Source organism: Osmerus eperlanus, chromosome 10, assembly GCF_963692335.1.
Source record: "Osmerus eperlanus chromosome 10, fOsmEpe2.1, whole genome shotgun sequence".
NCBI classification, from domain to species: Eukaryota; Metazoa; Chordata; class Actinopteri; order Osmeriformes; family Osmeridae; genus Osmerus; species Osmerus eperlanus.
The window spans coordinates 3,370,781-3,388,627 of NC_085027.1; the positions used below are offsets into that span (position 1 = coordinate 3,370,781).

The 17,847-nt window shown below is 47.1% G+C and overlaps 1 protein-coding gene and 1 long non-coding RNA gene across 5 annotated transcripts in view; one reads left to right on the top strand and one right to left on the bottom strand.

The window, feature by feature from the left end:
- sema6dl (sema domain, transmembrane domain (TM), and cytoplasmic domain, (semaphorin) 6D, like) overlaps positions 1-17,847 on the top strand; it is a 21,846-nt gene continuing 3,999 nt past the window's right edge. Inside the window, exons 1-19 of one of the 4 annotated variants that reach the window (XM_062471334.1) lie at positions 1-176; positions 7,550-7,718; positions 8,396-8,507; positions 9,015-9,075; positions 9,268-9,330; positions 9,460-9,561; positions 9,722-9,812; positions 10,034-10,153; positions 10,431-10,519; positions 11,266-11,483; positions 11,647-11,778; positions 12,400-12,555; positions 12,965-13,138; positions 13,479-13,619; positions 14,056-14,133; positions 14,724-14,782; positions 15,396-15,452; positions 16,093-16,287; positions 17,522-17,763. In XM_062471334.1, coding sequence (XP_062327318.1) covers positions 7,598-7,718; positions 8,396-8,507; positions 9,015-9,075; positions 9,268-9,330; positions 9,460-9,561; positions 9,722-9,812; positions 10,034-10,153; positions 10,431-10,519; positions 11,266-11,483; positions 11,647-11,778; positions 12,400-12,555; positions 12,965-13,138; positions 13,479-13,619; positions 14,056-14,133; positions 14,724-14,782; positions 15,396-15,452; positions 16,093-16,287; positions 17,522-17,763 — 2,211 coding nt within the window. In that variant the 5' untranslated portion in view covers positions 1-176; positions 7,550-7,597. Of the gene's footprint in view, positions 177-570; positions 809-7,549; positions 7,719-8,395; positions 8,508-9,014; positions 9,076-9,267; positions 9,331-9,459; positions 9,562-9,721; positions 9,813-10,033; positions 10,154-10,430; positions 10,520-11,265; positions 11,484-11,646; positions 11,779-12,399; positions 12,556-12,964; positions 13,139-13,478; positions 13,620-14,055; positions 14,134-14,723; positions 14,783-15,395; positions 15,453-16,092; positions 16,288-17,521; positions 17,764-17,847 lie in introns of those variants that run through there. The other 3 variants (XM_062471335.1, XM_062471336.1, XM_062471338.1) reach the window with 3 other exon arrangements.
- Positions 16,993-17,847, bottom strand: part of LOC134028036 (uncharacterized) — a 26,970-nt gene continuing 26,115 nt past the window's right edge. The window contains exons 2-3 of the long non-coding RNA XR_009931492.1: positions 17,444-17,767; positions 16,993-17,312 (exon numbers count right to left, since the gene is read on the bottom strand). This is a non-coding gene — a long non-coding RNA (uncharacterized LOC134028036). The remainder of the gene's footprint in view (positions 17,313-17,443; positions 17,768-17,847) is intronic.

Sequence of the window (17,847 nt, forward strand, 5' to 3'; positions counted from 1 at the left end):
AGGGAAGTGCTCTCTCGATGGATTGACTCGGTATGGATCGAATTACACCATTTGCCGTACATTAGTTTGTTTTTCTCCCTGCCCGGAGCAAGCCAAAGGAGAGAAGTTGGTCTACTACGTGCACAATTGTTGGATTATAGCAACAAAAAAGGATACGAAATATCTATTCAAATGAGGTGAGTTAAATCTGTTACGGTGGTTACTTTTTATTTTGCAGTGAGTATCGAAAGACGTTTAAAACTGAAGGGAAAGATTTCCTAGGCTATTTGTTGCAGCGCAGAGGGATCCCTGCACAAGTGGTGGATGCAGGACGAAAATAGTTATATGGCTATTTTTACGTTATATTAATCACAAATGTTGTGGGCAATTGAAATTGACAATATAGGTAAAAAGTAATCTTGTATGTATCTAGAGTGCCGTGATTTTATTTCTGCCAGTGCGCATGAAAGGATATTCACCACTATTGTTTTTTCTCCCTCTGATTTTCCTAAGTTAATGGTTTAGGGGGGGATGGGATGGGGGGCTGCCGTACCGCTATTTGATCGCTGTTGAGCTTTAGGGATCAGTCAGCAACGAGCCGGGCCCAGGGACAGTCAGTGAAGTCAGAGGGAGAATGAATGCTGCTCTATGAGTATCGGAATTAATTTCTGTGCGCAAATGGATGAATCTGTTGGGATCGTATGGCACCAAGGATGAGGACGGTTTACGTTTATCATGTCCCTGAAATGGATTCATGTTAAAACGGAATATAGCCTCATTTGGATTTGACATCTGACAAAGCTTTCATGACAGATTTTGGAGCCTGAAGGTAGGTTGTATTATTTGCCCATTGTGTGGTTCCAGTAGTGCGTAAAATAGTTAAAGTGATTGTGTTTTTCGATACTAAATTGACCAATAAGCATAATAGTGTGTTATTTGATATGTTATTATATCCCAATCCGATGGACTTTTAAATGCTTAGAATCTGGCAACGCTCGGACACAAATCATTCACTCCTGTGAAAAACAAAAGTAGATCGAACAAGCTAGTATCACTATCGTGAATCAACCAACCAATTTAGGTTGACAAAGATGAGTGTTCTGTCGAATGATTATCTTTATAGATGGCCAAGTACAGATAAGATAACGGTCGAAGTGAGGCACGAATGTTGAATGAAAGTGAAAAGAGAAGATGGGCAGGAGACGGTAAGGAGATCCACGGAGCGCACGGGTGCGTTGTGGCATTAGTTGTTTAGACCACAATTCACCTGCCGTTCATTCAGAACGGCTTGAATAGAGGCAAAAGTAGAGTAATAATGTATAAAGTCCTCCTATCCTATATTTTATTCTAATGGCAACCAATTACGCTGTGATACATTGGTTCGATATCAGACCAATCAACGTTGTATTAGCTACCTATAAAAGTAGACATTTTTATTAACATACGGTAGACTACGTTAAAATCGAAAACCTTACCAGTTAGTTAGACTGCAATCGGAACATGCACTTCAGCCAAGTTTCCGCATATGAGACTATTGTATATTACCTATAGGCCTGCTATCATAATTGTGTATCTATTTAAGCAAGGATTTAAAAACATAGTAAATAGGTAGGCTCCCTCAGCTTTCTCTGAGCCCAACCCGGCTGCATTAGTGCTTGAATCAATTTAGCATACCCCCATTAGGCTAGTCTACTGGCTTGTCACTCTGATCTACTGTTGCCCTCCTCACTGTTGTCTTTTGAATTCATGTGAACGAAAGGATTTACCACGGATCAGTCTTGAATGCTTTTATACCCTCAACAGCACAATACTTGTTTAGAGCGCAGTCTTCAGCTAGTATCCTGTGCTTTAGAAATGCCACACTGTGCCAGTGTACCCACGAATTGATTGTAACCTAAATAACTAGCCTACTATAGTAAAACGGAGTTATCATCTGTGAGAATAGGTTAAGTATTTTAATAAATGTATGCGGCGCGACTGGAGTTTAGGCTACTAATGTAATGACAGCAGTATAGTGTCCGAGAAGTCAATATTCCACACATTAGATTGTGCGGAGCATGGTCTTTTTATTGTTTGATATAAACACACCTGTTTTTGAAAAACGTTGCTTTTAGGCAAAGATGATTGAGCTAAATAGCGGGCAAATTGCTAAATGAAGGTTGGGTAGTTCAGTAAGACATGAATCCAATAAATAACGTTAGTTTGTGAAATTCCTCTTCCTGAAATTTTTACAGAACTGGGGATAAATAAGTCCGTATTCCAAGTTCGGTTTGATAATCATTTCCATCTCAAATTCTTTTGTTAATCAGCTTTGTTGGCCAATTTGAGGAAAAAGGGTGGGGCAGATAATATGGCTTTATGCAGGTGCCACTCAGAAATCAAAATCAACAAATAAAATACTGTCTAATCCCTTTATTTTTGGTCAACCAGTCCGTTAGTATCAGTTCTGTCTTTTGATGTAAGGAGATTGATGCTGTGTGACAGTGAATATTGTCTAAATATTTATAATATCATACATAATAAATAGCACATTTATTTTTTGAATGGCTGGTTTTAAGATAGCAGACACTTCCCTATTGCCATTTACTTTGCACTTCATACTTTTGTTTATAAGCTATAGTATTTTCACTTTTGGTTAAATGCTAACTGCATTTCATTGGCTCTGTACTCACACTGGGCACAATAACAAGGTTGATACTAAGCTAATGTTGCGCATAGTAAGGTGCAACAGTTGGCCCAGGTATATCCCAACTGAGGTGGATATCCAACTCTCAACCATGTGTAGCAAGTCATGCTGAAACTGAGCCATCAGGGCTGTTTACCGACCAGCTGGCCACTGAGTTTTCCTCCAGCTCACTGACCACACAATCAGGGAACAACGACCAGAACAGACACCGTTAACCTCCACAGCAGCCAGCTGTGACCCCGGAACAGCCTGCGTTAACCCCTTGAATGGCCCGAGCTAACCTCTGACCTCACTGAGGACAGGGCTTGTCCTGGACCGCTGATCTAGGATCCGATAACCAGCCCCAATATCTGATCCATGACTAGTGATCAGGATCGGCCTCTACCTACTCTCCAGGATCAGGCAGCTGTGGACCCTGTAGGACTTTAACTGGAACCCTTCCTCCTCCTACCCCAACTAGCCACATCGCCCAGAGGAGCACTGGTAGCTGGTCTGGCCCTACCCCCCATATGAGCCCCAGACCAGCTACCCCTACTCCCCCATATGAGCCCCAGACCAGCTACCACTACTCCCCCAGAGGAGCCCCAGACCAGCTACCACTACTCCCCCATATGAGCCCCAGACCAGCTACCACTACTCCCCCATATGAGCCCCAGACCAGCTACCACTACTCCCCCATATGAGCCCCAGACCAGCTACCACTACTCCCCCATATGAGCCCCAGACCAGCTACCACTACTCCCCCATATGAGCCCCAGACCAGCTACCACTACTCCCCCATATGAGCCCCAGACCAGCTACCACTACTCCCCCAGAGGAGCCCCAGACCAGCTACCACTACTCCCCCATATGAGCCCCAGACCAGCTACCACTACTCCCCCATATGAGCCCCAGACCAGCTACCACTACTCCCCCAGAGGAGCCTCAGACCAGCTACCACTACTCCCCCATATGAGCCCCAGACCAGCTACCACTACTCCCCCAGAGGAGCCTCAGACCAGCTACCCCTACTCCCCCAGAGGAGCCCCAGACCAGCTACCACTACTCCCCCAGAGGAGCCTCAGACCAGCTACCACTACTCCCCCATATGAGCCCCAGACCAGCTACCACTACTCCCCCATATGAGCCCCAGACCAGCTACCACTACTCCCCCAGAGGAGCCTCAGACCAGCTACCACTACTCCCCCATATGAGCCCCAGACCAGCTACCACTACTCCCCCAGAGGAGCCCCGGACCAGCTACCCCTACTCCACCAAAAGCCCCAGACCAGCTACCACTACTCCCCCAGAGGAGCCCCAGACCAGCTACCACTACTCCCCCATATGAGCCCCAGACCAGCTACCACTACTCCCCCAGAGGAGCCCCAGACCAGCTACCACTACTCCCCCATGAGTAGGGCTGCTGACGGGGGTGGGGCTCCATTGTGTTGCTGTGCCCAAAGCCCCTTTGTTCACCAGTCACACCTGCAGCTCAGCTCTTTGTGCTCCACTACAGCAGAACTACCGCTGAGAGCAGCCTTTCTCATGTTTCACTCCTCCTCTCACGAAGGTAGGAAAGGAGAGAAGGAGGGAGGGAGGGAAGAGAGAGGAGGAAAAGGGGAGGGCTGTTGTAGTTGCCAACTCCAGCAACAAGTCAAGCCACTTCAGAAGTAATCCTGAGGTAAATACACAGCGATTAGGTGTTGTTATTATAGAACAGAGGGAGGCAGCGGTAATCATTTCTCTGCCTGGCTAGACCGTTTTAATCATCTGGCTGAATCCCCTCCAGTGTCAACTCTCTGATTACTTTCTCCAACCTCCAAACAAGACAACAAATTTAGATCATGTTTCCAATTTGGAACAACACATACATCCAGTAACAAACATATAAACACACCGTCACACACACACTCTCCTCAGACTTGTGTGCAAGCACAACTTTTTCAGAGGCCACCTCTCACTCCGCTAATTAAATTTGGTGTGGAGGTAAGTTCAACGGTTGAGTTGGAACTCCTCTGCAGTTCTGTGGTTTCCCAAATCATTTGTGTTTACAGCTCAATGTGGTGACGATGTCACAATGGGCCCCCTGAATGGCAGCCATTGTTCCACCGGGTTACAAACAGCCCATCACACTCATGGATCAGTTAGCAAACAACACATCCTTGTTGTTGACCTTTTAAAAAAAATCTTTTTAGTGGGCAAATTCCTCTGGTTAGGATGCTCTGCACGGGGCGGTGCCAGCCTCGGTTCTGGTATAGTCGAACACAAAGAAGTTTAGACGTACACCTAACAAACCAGCTGGGGATGAATCACATCCAGGAAGACTCAAAAGGCAGTGAGTTGTTTCCTTAAAGCCAGTACGGTTGTAAAATGCAATCTGGAGAAAATGAATAAGGAGGGCTTGGTAGAGTGACTAACAAGATGAAATAGCTCTCTAGCAAGCCTTCTCCTCCCCCCAACCCCCACCTCTCTCTTTAAACGGCATGGTTCTGAGCCAAGAATATCAGCAGAGAAAGTGCGTGATTGTAGGACATTGAAAATCCTGTAATAACAGAGGGAGAGAAGGGGCAGGCTGAATAGTCCTGTTGCGTGACTAGCTCTGTCTCGGGGCCTGTCGAGGCCTACACACACACACACACACACACACACACACACACACACACACACACACACACACACGCATACTGGAGGGCAGGAACAGGAGAGCATAGAGGAATAGTCAATAGAAAACATGCTGGGCTCACTGGAGATTGAGAAGTAATTTTAGATCGCTGACCTCTGAATGTCTTCTGTTACTGTTTTGCATTAAACTTTCTGAGGAAAGCCTTTCGCCCTTGTGGTTGTGCTATTACCATGCAGGGAATCATAGGAGGAGGCAGTGACTATAGCTGCAGTTTTCTTTTTTTCAAGGTTTTTTTCGACATGAATGGTTCAGCAAGCCTCAACCTGGGAGAGCTGTGACTTCAAGTTCTGGGAAAGGACAATTATTTTAATGTGAATCAAAGCATGTTGGGGCTTGAGGCAGCCCGAAGCAAAGTGATACGGCTTTAGAAATTAATATATGGGATTGTGTCTTTATTTAACTTTCGTTTACTCCCTTAATAGTGTGGTACGATTGTTTTCTCGACATCTGTTGTTGCTGCCTCTAGATTCCCTTGGAAACGAGATGATTAATCTCAAATGGTTTTCTATCCCACGTGCACATTTCAAGACAGTTATGGGCTGTGTGTCTTGTACGGACTGGTTTTGTGTGTCCTTTGAGCCAGTGCCACCCCTAGCACCCTCCGTAGAGCCCCATTCCTCTCCCTCTACTGATGTAGCGAGGGCGAGCTGCTGACAGTCGCACTTCTCTATGGATCTGTGAGTCCCTCTGCATAGATCTGAGATTCATGTGGAGGAGCCAGCAAATCATTTGTATCTTAATTAGAGAACAGAATCTCCTGCTGCCTCCGTGGCTCATAAATCAGAGGCATGACGACCTTTTGCGCTGGGTAACGTGACTCACATTGTGCAGGAACCAAACCTCTAATTTCTCTAATAACTGGACTAATTGGAGAGAAGTGCTGACTTGTCGGGGCTGTGCAGCACTACTGGCTGTCATAAAGGCCCTGCACTGGGCTTCCCACTGAGTGCTCAAGAGGTGTCATTACCTAGACAGAACCGCATTTGCCATGCCAGTCACCCACCACTCATCTCCCTCACTGTAAAATCAGACAGTCCGCACTCTGACGAGCTCCATCACAGTGACTCCCTGTTCCACACATCGACATGAGACCCCTTGGTAAATGATCTACATTAACATAGATCAACACACACGTGCTAATGTATCAGCAGAGTCCATGCATCACAAAGGGAAACACTCTCTGGGTGGGTCACATATTCCATAGATCGCTATAGGCTGTATGTGTGTTTGTGTACATCCATAGATGAGCATAAGAGGGGCCTAGAGCAGACTGATCAGGCATACTTCCCGGGTGGATCAATCAGAGCACTAATGGGCTGGTAGGCAGGGCGTACAGCCAGCTTTGGAGCAGGTGTGCTCTGGGGCTAATTGAAAACGTGTCAATACTGGCGTCGCGTCTGTGTGTATCCACGTGCACAGCGGTGTGCACGCCTGACGATGTGCATTGCGGTATGTATGTCTGTGCACGTGTGTGTTTGTGCGTGTGGCCGTGTCCTGGTGGGCTCCAGGCTAATCCGTTCCCTGCCTGTGTGCGATGTACACCGCTAAATGTTTTTTTCCATTCTAGCACCGTCCTCATGAATAATTTGTTTGCCCCTATAAATATTTGAATGTACATTGTTCATTAATATGCACACACAGAGACAGTCTCTAAACCATTGTCCTGCAAGTGGGCACACACACACACACACACACGTACTGTCAGTCATTCAGTTGCTGCTACTTTTACACACAACAGTCATTGTCTGTGTGGGTAGTCTTTTTATGAGGGTAAGCCACGCTTTGCGGATGATGTAAAAAATCCCCTTTGTAAAATTCCCGAGCTCAAACAGGATCAGAATCACAGATTAGTTAGATTAAACACCACACACACATGATGTGTGTGTTGATGAAGGAGCATACAAGTCCTTTAGACAGGATGTAAGGGAGTTTGGAAGTGACTAAAGACAGTAGGGTTCTAATCAAGACTTGCTGATGAAGCGGTTGTTTCAGCTCCAGAATTAACCTATCAGAGCACAGATGTCCGCAGACAGGGTGCCTGATAGGCTACAAACAGGGTGAACTTCCTGTATAGCCTCCCTGCACCCAGACACCCATCGGCCTGTTGGCTGACCTTCCCCAGTACAGCAGATGCTGGGAATAGCTGTTAGAGGGATGCCAAGTCCTGCCACTAAGCGCTCAGTCAGCTCAACGCTTCCTGACAGTGTGTGTGTGTGTTCCAGGTAACATCTCCATCAGTGTGAACCAGGAAGAGTGGTCTTTGAGCAGCCATGGGCCAGAGAGATGGGCTTCTGTTCAGTTTGCTGCTGCTGCTGCTGGCAGCCTCACACACCCTCCATGCAGTCAGCTTCCCCGAAGACAACACACCCCTGGACACTGTCGACGCACACTGTGAGTACCCACACAGACACACACACAGAAACACACCGCAAACACACACAGAAACACACTTCCCGAACATTACGGGCTGTGTGTGTATAATGGGACGGGGAAGATGTCTGTTGGGAAGCCAGAGCGGGCAAATCAAATCCATTCTTAGTGTGACGCACCCACGGTAATAAAATTGATCTGGTTCATCTTCGTTTGTAGCGTCAAGTAGATTCCGTTTTCCTCCCTCCGTGATGGACTGTGTGAACACTAGAGAGATGTGCTGACCGCGGCAGCCGTAACTCTGGCACACACACACACAGCCAAATCCAAGGCATTCATTACATTACTGAAAGATTTCTATAAAGCTGTTACTAACAGCATATTTACGGGTGATCAACACAATCGATCCAGAGTGTGGTCCAGGGCGCATCAGACCAAGCTAGTGTGTGTGTGTGGTCAGGGACTACAAGTGACTACATTTACATTTTACATTTAGCAGATGCTCTTATCCAGAGTGACTTACAGTAAGTACAGGGACATTTCCCCCTGAGGCAAGTAGGGTGAAGTGCCTTGCCCAAGGACACAACGTCATTTTTCCCGGCCAGGAATCGAACCAACAACCTTCTGATTAATAGCCCGACTCCCTAACCGCTCAGCCATCTGACTCATCTGACACTAAGTGTGTTGTTCCCCCCCAGTCTCCCGGCAGTACCCCGTGTTCAGAGGCAGGCCCTCTGGAAACGAGTCACAACACCGCCTCGACTTCCAACTAATGACCAAAATACAGGACACACTGTTCATCGCTGGCAGGTAAACACAAAAACACACAAATACACAAACATACACAAACACACACAAATACACAAACGCACACTTCATCATTGGCAAGTAAATAGAGCTGTAAGGTATATATAAAAAAAGCTCTTAGCCTTATTGGATCTGGGGAGGTAGAGTCCAGGCCTGACACATGACGTATATGGCAGTATTGATGTAGAGGCGGGTGTATATCACAAAGGCTTGCTGCAATGTCAGATACACTCCAGTCTCCCGGGATAGCTGCTGTTTATGTCAGACTGCAGGAAATACTAACATTGATGCACGGTACCTTCTAAATAGTGGAAACATTGTTTGTGTTACAGCGCCGTATATATGTTTCCAAAGCCAGCAATCGTAGTACAAATGTAATGTTAATAGCTAAATAATTGCTAGGCCCATACAAAATGCATAGGTGCAGTAGTTCATTTTGCTATTCTGTTTCAGAGTGTTTATGTGTTTGTGGGATGTGCCTGATCTGTGCGTTTCTCTTGTGTGTCACAGGGACCAGGTGTACTTAGTGAGTCTGAGGGAATCCTACAGGAATGAGATCATTCCATACAGGGTAAGACTCTGTCCAGGAGACCAGGGCAAACTCATAAACACACAAGGGCTTCCTAGGAAAAACAACCTCATAAATCGTACCCAAGTCTTGCAGCTCATAAACGAGGACGTGGAAAACACTAATATGTGTGTGCGAGCGCCTTTGCGCAAGTATGTGGACTGACTTTTCCGGTCCTTTCCGTCTGAAATACAGAAGCTAACATGGAGATCAGGCCAGGCGGACCGAGAGATGTGTGCAGTGAAGGGAAAACACAGAGTAAGTAACTTCAGCATGTCAAATCATCTCTCATTGACTAATGGTTTCAGTGTACCACTAGCTCCTCTGGGGATTATTATAATTCTAGCTGCCAGTGTGCTAAATCTCTGATGCTGCTCCCTCTTCCAGGACGAGTGCCATAACTTCATCAAAGTGCTGGTTCCCAGAAACGATGATCTTGTGTTCATCTGCGGCACCAACGGCTTCAACCCTATGTGCCGATACTACAGGGTGAGTCTGAAAAAACGCTCGTAACGTTTACGTGTGTTTAAGTGTTTGTGTGTGATAGAGGACCGAGGAAGAGAGAGAGGGGGGGGGGGGCAAGGGAGCTTTCTTTACGTCTCTTTCTGTGTGTCTTGTGTAATGTTTGTTTGTGTCGGTTCTCATTCAGCTGGACAACCTGGAATTTGACGGAGAGGAGATCAGCGGGCTGGCTCGATGCCCATTTGATGCCAAGCAGACCAATGTTGCCCTTTTCGCTGGTATGACAATCACCACCTAAACACACAAACGTATACACCCTCCCCCTCCACACACACAGACGCACACTCACACACACACACACACACACACACACTAAATAACGGCTTATGAGCGATGGCTGAGATGAGACTTTGGCCATATAACGCAGCTCATAGGTCAGGGCCAGCAGTCCTCATCATTGAGATACAAGACAGAGTCCTAAACTCCCGTGTCGTTCCAGATGGGAAGCTGTACTCTGCCACGGTGGCTGACTTCCAGGCCAGCGACGCCGTCATATACCGCAGCATGGGCGACGGGTCCGCCCTCAGGACCATCAAATACGACTCCAAGTGGCTGAAAGGTAAACGCACTCTCTCTCCCCTCCCTTTCCTTGGTGGCCCTGGAGAAACAGGGATCCTGTCAGGAAAAGGCTGTTCCTGTCCGGGCGTCACACGTTTCTAGAAGTTGCAGTATCCAGGCGCTCCGGTGTGTCCCCGTTCCCGCTGGACATGTCCGGTCTCCCCCAGACTATCTAGGTCACTCCCAGGCAGAGACAGCACCAGTGAGCACACTGAAATATTCAAGACAGAGAGCTGAGTGGTGACGATGCAAAAATACTCTCCCCCGTTCCCTTTCAGAGCCTCACTTCCTGCACGCAGTGGATTATGGGAATTACGTGTACTTCTTCTACAGAGAGATTGCGGTGGAACACAACAGCCTGGGCAAGGTAATGTGCATCAACACCACATCCCCCCCGCAACTAATGCCGTTCTCACAATTCAACCGCAAAGTCTAACATACAGGAGATAACTGATGGACTGGATGTTGTCGGCCTGTACTTGAAGGCACACAGAGACACACACAGACATAAAATAAGACACAAAAGCAGATATGCCCATGCATCATCGTGATCTGTGGTGTTCTGGCCAGGCTAGTTATGTCCTCTCTCCATCCCCAGCTAATTAAAATGTTAGCCTTACTAATGCTAGAAATGACACCTGTGCTGTGATGGAGGTTTGCACTGGTGAATTATTTACAATGTTTCTGCTGGTTGCTTCACATGCTTCATTTACAGGCTGAGCCCTGGCAACATTTAGAATCACACACACACGGCGGCATACACACACACACACACGGTGGCATACACACACACACACACGCACACACACACACGCATAAACACTCAGAGGTCGAGCAATCACAGGACAGCCTATCAGGCGTCCTAAACCCCTGGCCTTAACTAAGAGAATGCCTTAGATAAGAGCACTTACAGGCCTACTTGTGTGCATGTGAATGTGTGCCCTAGTGTGTGTGTGCGTGTTTGTGTGTGCGTTGCTGCGAGTCAGTCACAGGATAGAGTGATGTATTATTCAATGGATGGAAGTGTTTTAGTGATGCAGAATCTGTAGACTTATTTCCCTCTTCTTTTTTCTACCCTCACCCCCCCCTTCTATCTCTCCTCTCTGCCCTCAGGCGGTGTATTCCCGTGTGGCGAGGATCTGCAAGAACGATGTTGGCGGGTCCCAGCGCGTGTTGGAGAAACACTGGACGTCGTTCGTGAAGGCCAGACTCAACTGCTCCGTCCCAGGAGAGTCCTTCTTCTACTTTGACGTCCTGCAGTCCATCACCGACATCATCAACATCAACGGAGTCCCATCCCTAGTGGGCGTGTTCACCACTCAGATGAACAGGTAAAGGCTGAGCCGCCTGTCAATCAACCAACAGATGAACCAATCAGTCGAATGACACTTTCACAAAAAAAACATCCCGGTAGTCTACACATGGAGGTAAACAGAAAGTTGCTTCGACCCCTGGTGTCAAACGTAACCGCCGCCTGTGTTTTGGTTTCTCTAGTATCCCAGGCTCCGCGGTGTGCGCCTTCTCCATGACAGACATAGAGAAGGTGTTCCGGGGTCGTTTCAAGGAACAGAAGACCGCTGACTCTGTGTGGACTGCCTTCCCAGAGGACAAACTGCCTAAGCCCAGGTAGACATTTTGACGGCTTTGCCTCCACACAAAAACACACAAGGGAACACCATAAACCATGAGAATCAGAATCTGTTTGGTTTTTTTTGCCATGTAAGTTAACACAAACACATAATTTACTGTGGCAGGAAGGTGCATATTTAGTGTGGCAGGAAGGTGCATAGGTCAAAATTTTGAGGGCTACATTTCACTCTTTACATGACAGCCGTTTAACCTTTCCTCACGGTTTCCCTGAAATCAAATCTCTGTCATGAGAGATCTGGTCATGGTAGTTACTCTGCACACTTGCCAGCTGGTGATTATTAAATAATTAATGATATATAATTACACTCAATGCATTTTTAACCTGCTCGCTATCAGCACAAACAGGTAGGCAAGCCCTATGTCTAAATTCAAAGTCCCCAAGCTGCTAATTACGGATGTAAATCATTTATAGAGGAGAGTCACGCAGGCTGGATATTTCTCCTCTGGATTTCCACCAAGGGTTATTGTGGTCCCAATAAAGCACCTGCTCTTCTCTGTACCACGCCCCCTATTCAGTACAATTGAATTGACTCAACTTTATTCGTCCCTGAGGGGTGCTGTGGTGTGACCTCTGACCCCGTGTGTGCCTTATCTCAGGCCTGGCTGCTGTGCGGGTCACGGCGACGCTGAGACCCTCAAGAGCTCCATCGAGTTCCCCGACGACACCCTCATGTTCATCAAGTCTCACCCCCTCATGGACGTCGCCGTTCCCTCCATGGGCGACGAGCCCTGGTTCACCAAGACACGCGTCAGGTGAGACGGACGCACATGCAGCACAGGCGCCCCGAGCACACACACACACACACAACCATGAGGCTGAAGCCTCAATGCAGCAGCCTGGGTTGGAATCCGGCCCTGGCCCTTTGCTACCATGTCCTCCTCTCTCTCTCTCTCTCTCTCTCTCTCTCTCTCTCTCTCTCTCTCTCTCTCTCTCTCTCTCTCTCTCTCTCTCTCTCTCTCTCTCTCTCTCTCTCTCTCTCTCTCTCTCTCCTCTCTCCCTCTCTCCCTCTCTCCCTCTCTCCCTCTCTGCCTTTGCTGTCACACGTCATTTAAAACTGTCTCATAACGCATGAAAAATGGCCAGAGAAAATCTATCTTTAAACATACACAACCATGTGCACAAGGAGTGACTAACTAGCCTGCCTGACCCATGTGCGTGCAGGTACAGGCTGACAGCGCTGGCTGTGGACAATGCTGCTGGGCCTTACAGGAACTATACGGTGGTGTTTATCGGCTCTGAGGCTGGGGTGGTGCTCAAGGTCCTGGCTAAGACCTCCACCTCCTCCATCAATGACAGCCTGCTGCTGGAGGAGATTGATGTCTTCAACAAAGCCAAGTATGCAGTGTTCTGTCTATCTGTCTCTCTCTCTCTTTCTCTCTCTTTCACGCTTTCTCCCCTTCAACTGTTTGTTTTCTCCCTGACCTCCTCCTCCTCGTTTGGAAGAGGCACAGGTAGCTTTGATTCAGGTGTGAGAGTGAAGTGGCACAGGTGTGTGTGTGTCAGTCAGAAGTGACAGTGATAAACTGTGGTGAAGCCCTTTGTGGTTCTTTTTCCCCACAGCTGATTAGATCTACTGAGTGAAACAGTAGACTGCCCTATCAGGCTAAACGTTGGGTCAGGTTACTTATCTTTTCCCTCTCTTTATCTCTCTCTCTCTTTATCTCTCTCTCCCCAGGTGCTTGTCTAATCGTGAGGATGACAGGCGTGTTCTCTCCCTGCACGTGGACAGAGAAACACACAGTGTGTACGTGTCCTTCTCCAGCTGCGTGATCCGCATGCCGCTGAGCCGCTGCGAACGCCACGCCTCCTGCCACAAGTGAGTCTGCACACACACACACCACACACACACACACCACACCACACACACACACACACGCACGCACACCCCACACACACACCCCACACACACACACACACCACACACACACACCACACGCACACACACCCCACGCACACACACACACACAGCCACCGACGTAACCAAAAGAAAAAAAAAAACGAAACAAAGGTGACTTTCAGGTTACATGTCAAGTCATGCGTTCAAAGGTTCATCGTTTTGTTTTCTGTTGAATATCATAAGAAGCAAAGATAATAAACCGGGCCTGGTCTTCTTGTGGTTAATGTTCAGTCAGGCAGGTTTTTAATGATTATGGTACCGTGATGTAATGGTACAGTGTTTCCCAGTATTGTTTAACCCTGTGGCGTGCCTGTGTACTGGGTGAGTCTGACCAGGGTGTGTGTCTGGCCCCCAGATCCTGTGTAGCTTCCAGGGACCCCTACTGTGGCTGGAGGCCCCATGGAGTGTGTGAGAGGATTCTGCCTGGAGTCCTGTGAGTACTTCACACATGTAGACAGACCTTGTAAAAACGTGCACATGAGGACTGACACTGACTTTATATGTCTTGTCTTTTTCTCTCCTTATCTCTCTCTTTCTCCATATCTCTCTCTTTCTCCATATCTCTCTCTTTCTCCGTATCTCTCTCTTTCTCCATATCTCTCTCTTTCTCCATATCTCTCTCTTTCTCCGTATCTCTCTCTTTCTCCGTATCTCTCTCTTTCTCCATATCTCTCTCTTTCTCCGTATCTCTCTCTTTCTCCATATCTCTCTCTTTCTCCATATCTCTCTCTTTCTCCGTATCTCTCTCTTTCTCCGTATCTCTCTCTTTCTCCATATCTCTCTCTTTCTCCGTATCTCTCTCTTTCTCCATATCTCTATCTTTCTCCATATCTCTCTCTTTCTCCGTATCTCTCTCTTTCTCCATATCTCTCTCTTTCTCCATATCTCTCTCTTTCTCCGTATCTCTCTCTTTCTTCATATCTCTCTCTTTCTCCGTATCTCTCTCTTTCTCCGTATCTCTCTCTTTCTCCATATCTCTCCTTGTGGCTCTCTCCTTATCGCTTGCCTCTCTCTTTCTCTCAGGACTGGGTACGAGCAGGATGTTGACATTGGTAATACAGCCCATCTTGGAGACTGTCATGGTAAGATCTTTATGTCTATATCAAATCCATTCACCTTCACACACACACACACACACACACACACACACACACACACACACACACACACACACACACACACACACACACACACACACCACACCAGGCATACACACAAAACACACCCATCTCCACACACACCATAAGCCTTCACATCACTTATCATAACCACACCAGTAACATTTCCTTACATAACTCTATGTGTAGTATATTAACAAACACATCCACATACATGCCCTCCTGTTACTAATGCCACTTGGGCATCAACATGAACATATGCTCCGAGTTAGCGGGCAGCGCTGGCACTGCCAGACAAGACAAGACTGGGTTCAGTTGGCACAGGATGTGGGAGGAAGTAGCATATTTTGAACGCATCCTGGTTTCTTTGTTGAGCCAGGCTGAACCGCAGGACTAGAACTCAGAGCAGAGGATGAACCTCCAGTGTACAGGACTGGGAGAGAAGCTCTGTTAACTCTTGAGAGTGCTTACCCAGTATGATTATGAAAGTGCACTCTCAGTTTGTAGGGTAGGGTTGCTTTGGACGTCATTTGGATACTCCGTTATACTGATTTTCCTGTTCTTTTAATTCTTTTAGCATTTTTGGCTACTACGTCATCGCCAGATTACAAATCATTTGGCGACCCAACCTCTGGTTAGTTTGAAACTTTACTCAAATGTTTTTTTTTTCTTTATCCTTTGAGTTCAGCATTTACAAACCTCCCCTTTTCTCCTCCTGCTGCTGGTCACTCATCTTTCTTAACCGATATTTCTCCATCACATCATCTTCTTCATCATCATGGTCATTATCTCCACCAACTACGTCACAGGACTACATCAGTGCTGTCGCACACTTTCTCTTACCTCAACTTCCTGTTTCCTTCCTGGTTTACCTCCTGCATGCCTGTTTGGCCCCTCCCTTTTATGACATCATCAGTGTTGTGTAAGAGTCTCCTGTCACCCTTGTAGAGTCAGCTCTCACCTTTCCCCCCTTTCAACTGTCTGAGCCAAACTAATGTACAGATGTTTTACTGAACGTGGAATTTCCAATTCTACTCTAAAACTATTTTCAACAGGCTATTTTACAGCTTTTTGGTGGAAAAAGTAGCCCTTGAACCATACAATATAATACAAAATAACTACAGAATATAATTAGGGACATAACCACAAAGCCTTATGTTTTGTTTTGCTAAACTAACCCAAAGTATCCATCGGCCATGCCTACTAACACTGGTTAACAGTATGCTTTATCCACGTGTCTGCACTGTTTGTTAACAATTTGTTTGTCACCACAGACATGGAGTTGTCCTCAACGCCAGTCACTGGCCAGCCCAGTGGGCCCATAGACCCCCCTGTTCTCACCCCCACTCAGAGCCCCAGCCCTGGGCCTGAGGCTGGGGCTGCTCCAGAGCTCTACGGCTCAGGGTTTGTGCTGCAGGATGACCCAGGCACCTCTCATTCTTTAGAGTCACTCCCAGGGGGCCCAGAGGGTAAGGCCCATAGGGAGAAAACCAGCACGCTGCATGGAACCCTGTCTGATAGCTTCCAGCTGCCACACACACACACACACACACTATCTCCCTGTCTCTCTCTCAAACACACACACACACACACACTCTATCTCCCTGTCTCTCTCACACACACTTTATCTCTATCTGTCTCTCTCTGACACACACTTGCTCTTTTTGCATACTCAAACACATTCTCTGTCAATCACACAGACATGCACACAAGCACATGAGCACACAGGCAGCTATCCAGGATTTCCATCAGCTGGCATGGCAGATTTAAATCTTTCTTTCTCTTAATTTAGTTTGATATGATTTTGTATCTTTCAATTTTATGTTGCCATGCATTTATATTTTCTAATTCATACATAGTTTTTGATTTATTCAATGTTTTTCTTTTTGTTATAGTTTTTTTTTTACATGGTGAAAATTTCTTACTTTCTTTTTCCCATCCTCCTTTTTCTTCACTTCTAATCATTAAACCCTCTTTATCCACACATTCTTTCTGGAAAAAGCTTTTTCTTTGGGACTACTTTCTCTCTGTGCCCATCCAGGTCTTCTGAACAGGGTGATGTAGGGTAAAAACCCAGTATGTAGATCACTTCCCAGGCTTCTCCAGCCCTCCAGCACCTCTTTAGATGGCTAACTCTGCTAATGTCTGTGGTTACTAACAAACCTTGAGTCTAGTGACACGCCTAGAGCTCCACCTCACGCGTCTGGAAACGAGTTTTGAGGATCTCTCCGGTTCTGCTTTATTTTCTCTGAATAGGGGTCCGCTTTTCTATCTTTTTAACGTAGTGACATGCATGCGGTCAATAAGAAACTATCTGAATTGAGTGGGTATGACAGCGCAACAATCAACGTCTTCATTTTCGACTAACATAGCACTACCTTTCTGTTGATGGGCTCACTTGTGTGGACTTGTCTCGGGCACCTGATCCTTCCTGCCAATTTTCACCATGTTCTCCAGTTCTTACCTTCTCAGGTGTTACAGCAGTTATGGTTCACTAAAATAAAATAAAAATGTGTGAAATCAGATAATGGATGAATGTATTTGAATTTGGCACCAGCTGACAGGCTACGTTTGGGGGGTAAAGGCAGAGACCATGCATGGCTGTGGCAGTGTTCACACACCCACCCGCTCAGGAGGTGCTGTAAGGAGCACTGTGATTGGCTGCGTCAGGTGTGTTCAACCAATGCCTGTGTCTGTTTGTAGGCGTGTGGGAGATCCAGGCAGGAGAGGCCAACCAGATGGTCCACATGAACATCCTCATCACCTGTGTGTTCGCTGCCTTCCTCCTGGGGGCGCTGCTCGCGGGCCTGGTGGTGTTCTGCTACAGAGACTCCTTCCTGCGCAAGCCCAGGCACGTCCACAAGGACACCGAGTCCGCCCCGTCCTGCTCCGACTCCACCGGAAGCTTTGCCAAGCTCAACGGCCTCTTCGACAGCCCTGTGAAGGTACCTAGAATCGATAAGAAACATGTCTTAACTCTTTAGAATAACTGTAGCGTCTTAATACTAAGTGGTGTTGGCTGGTGTTTG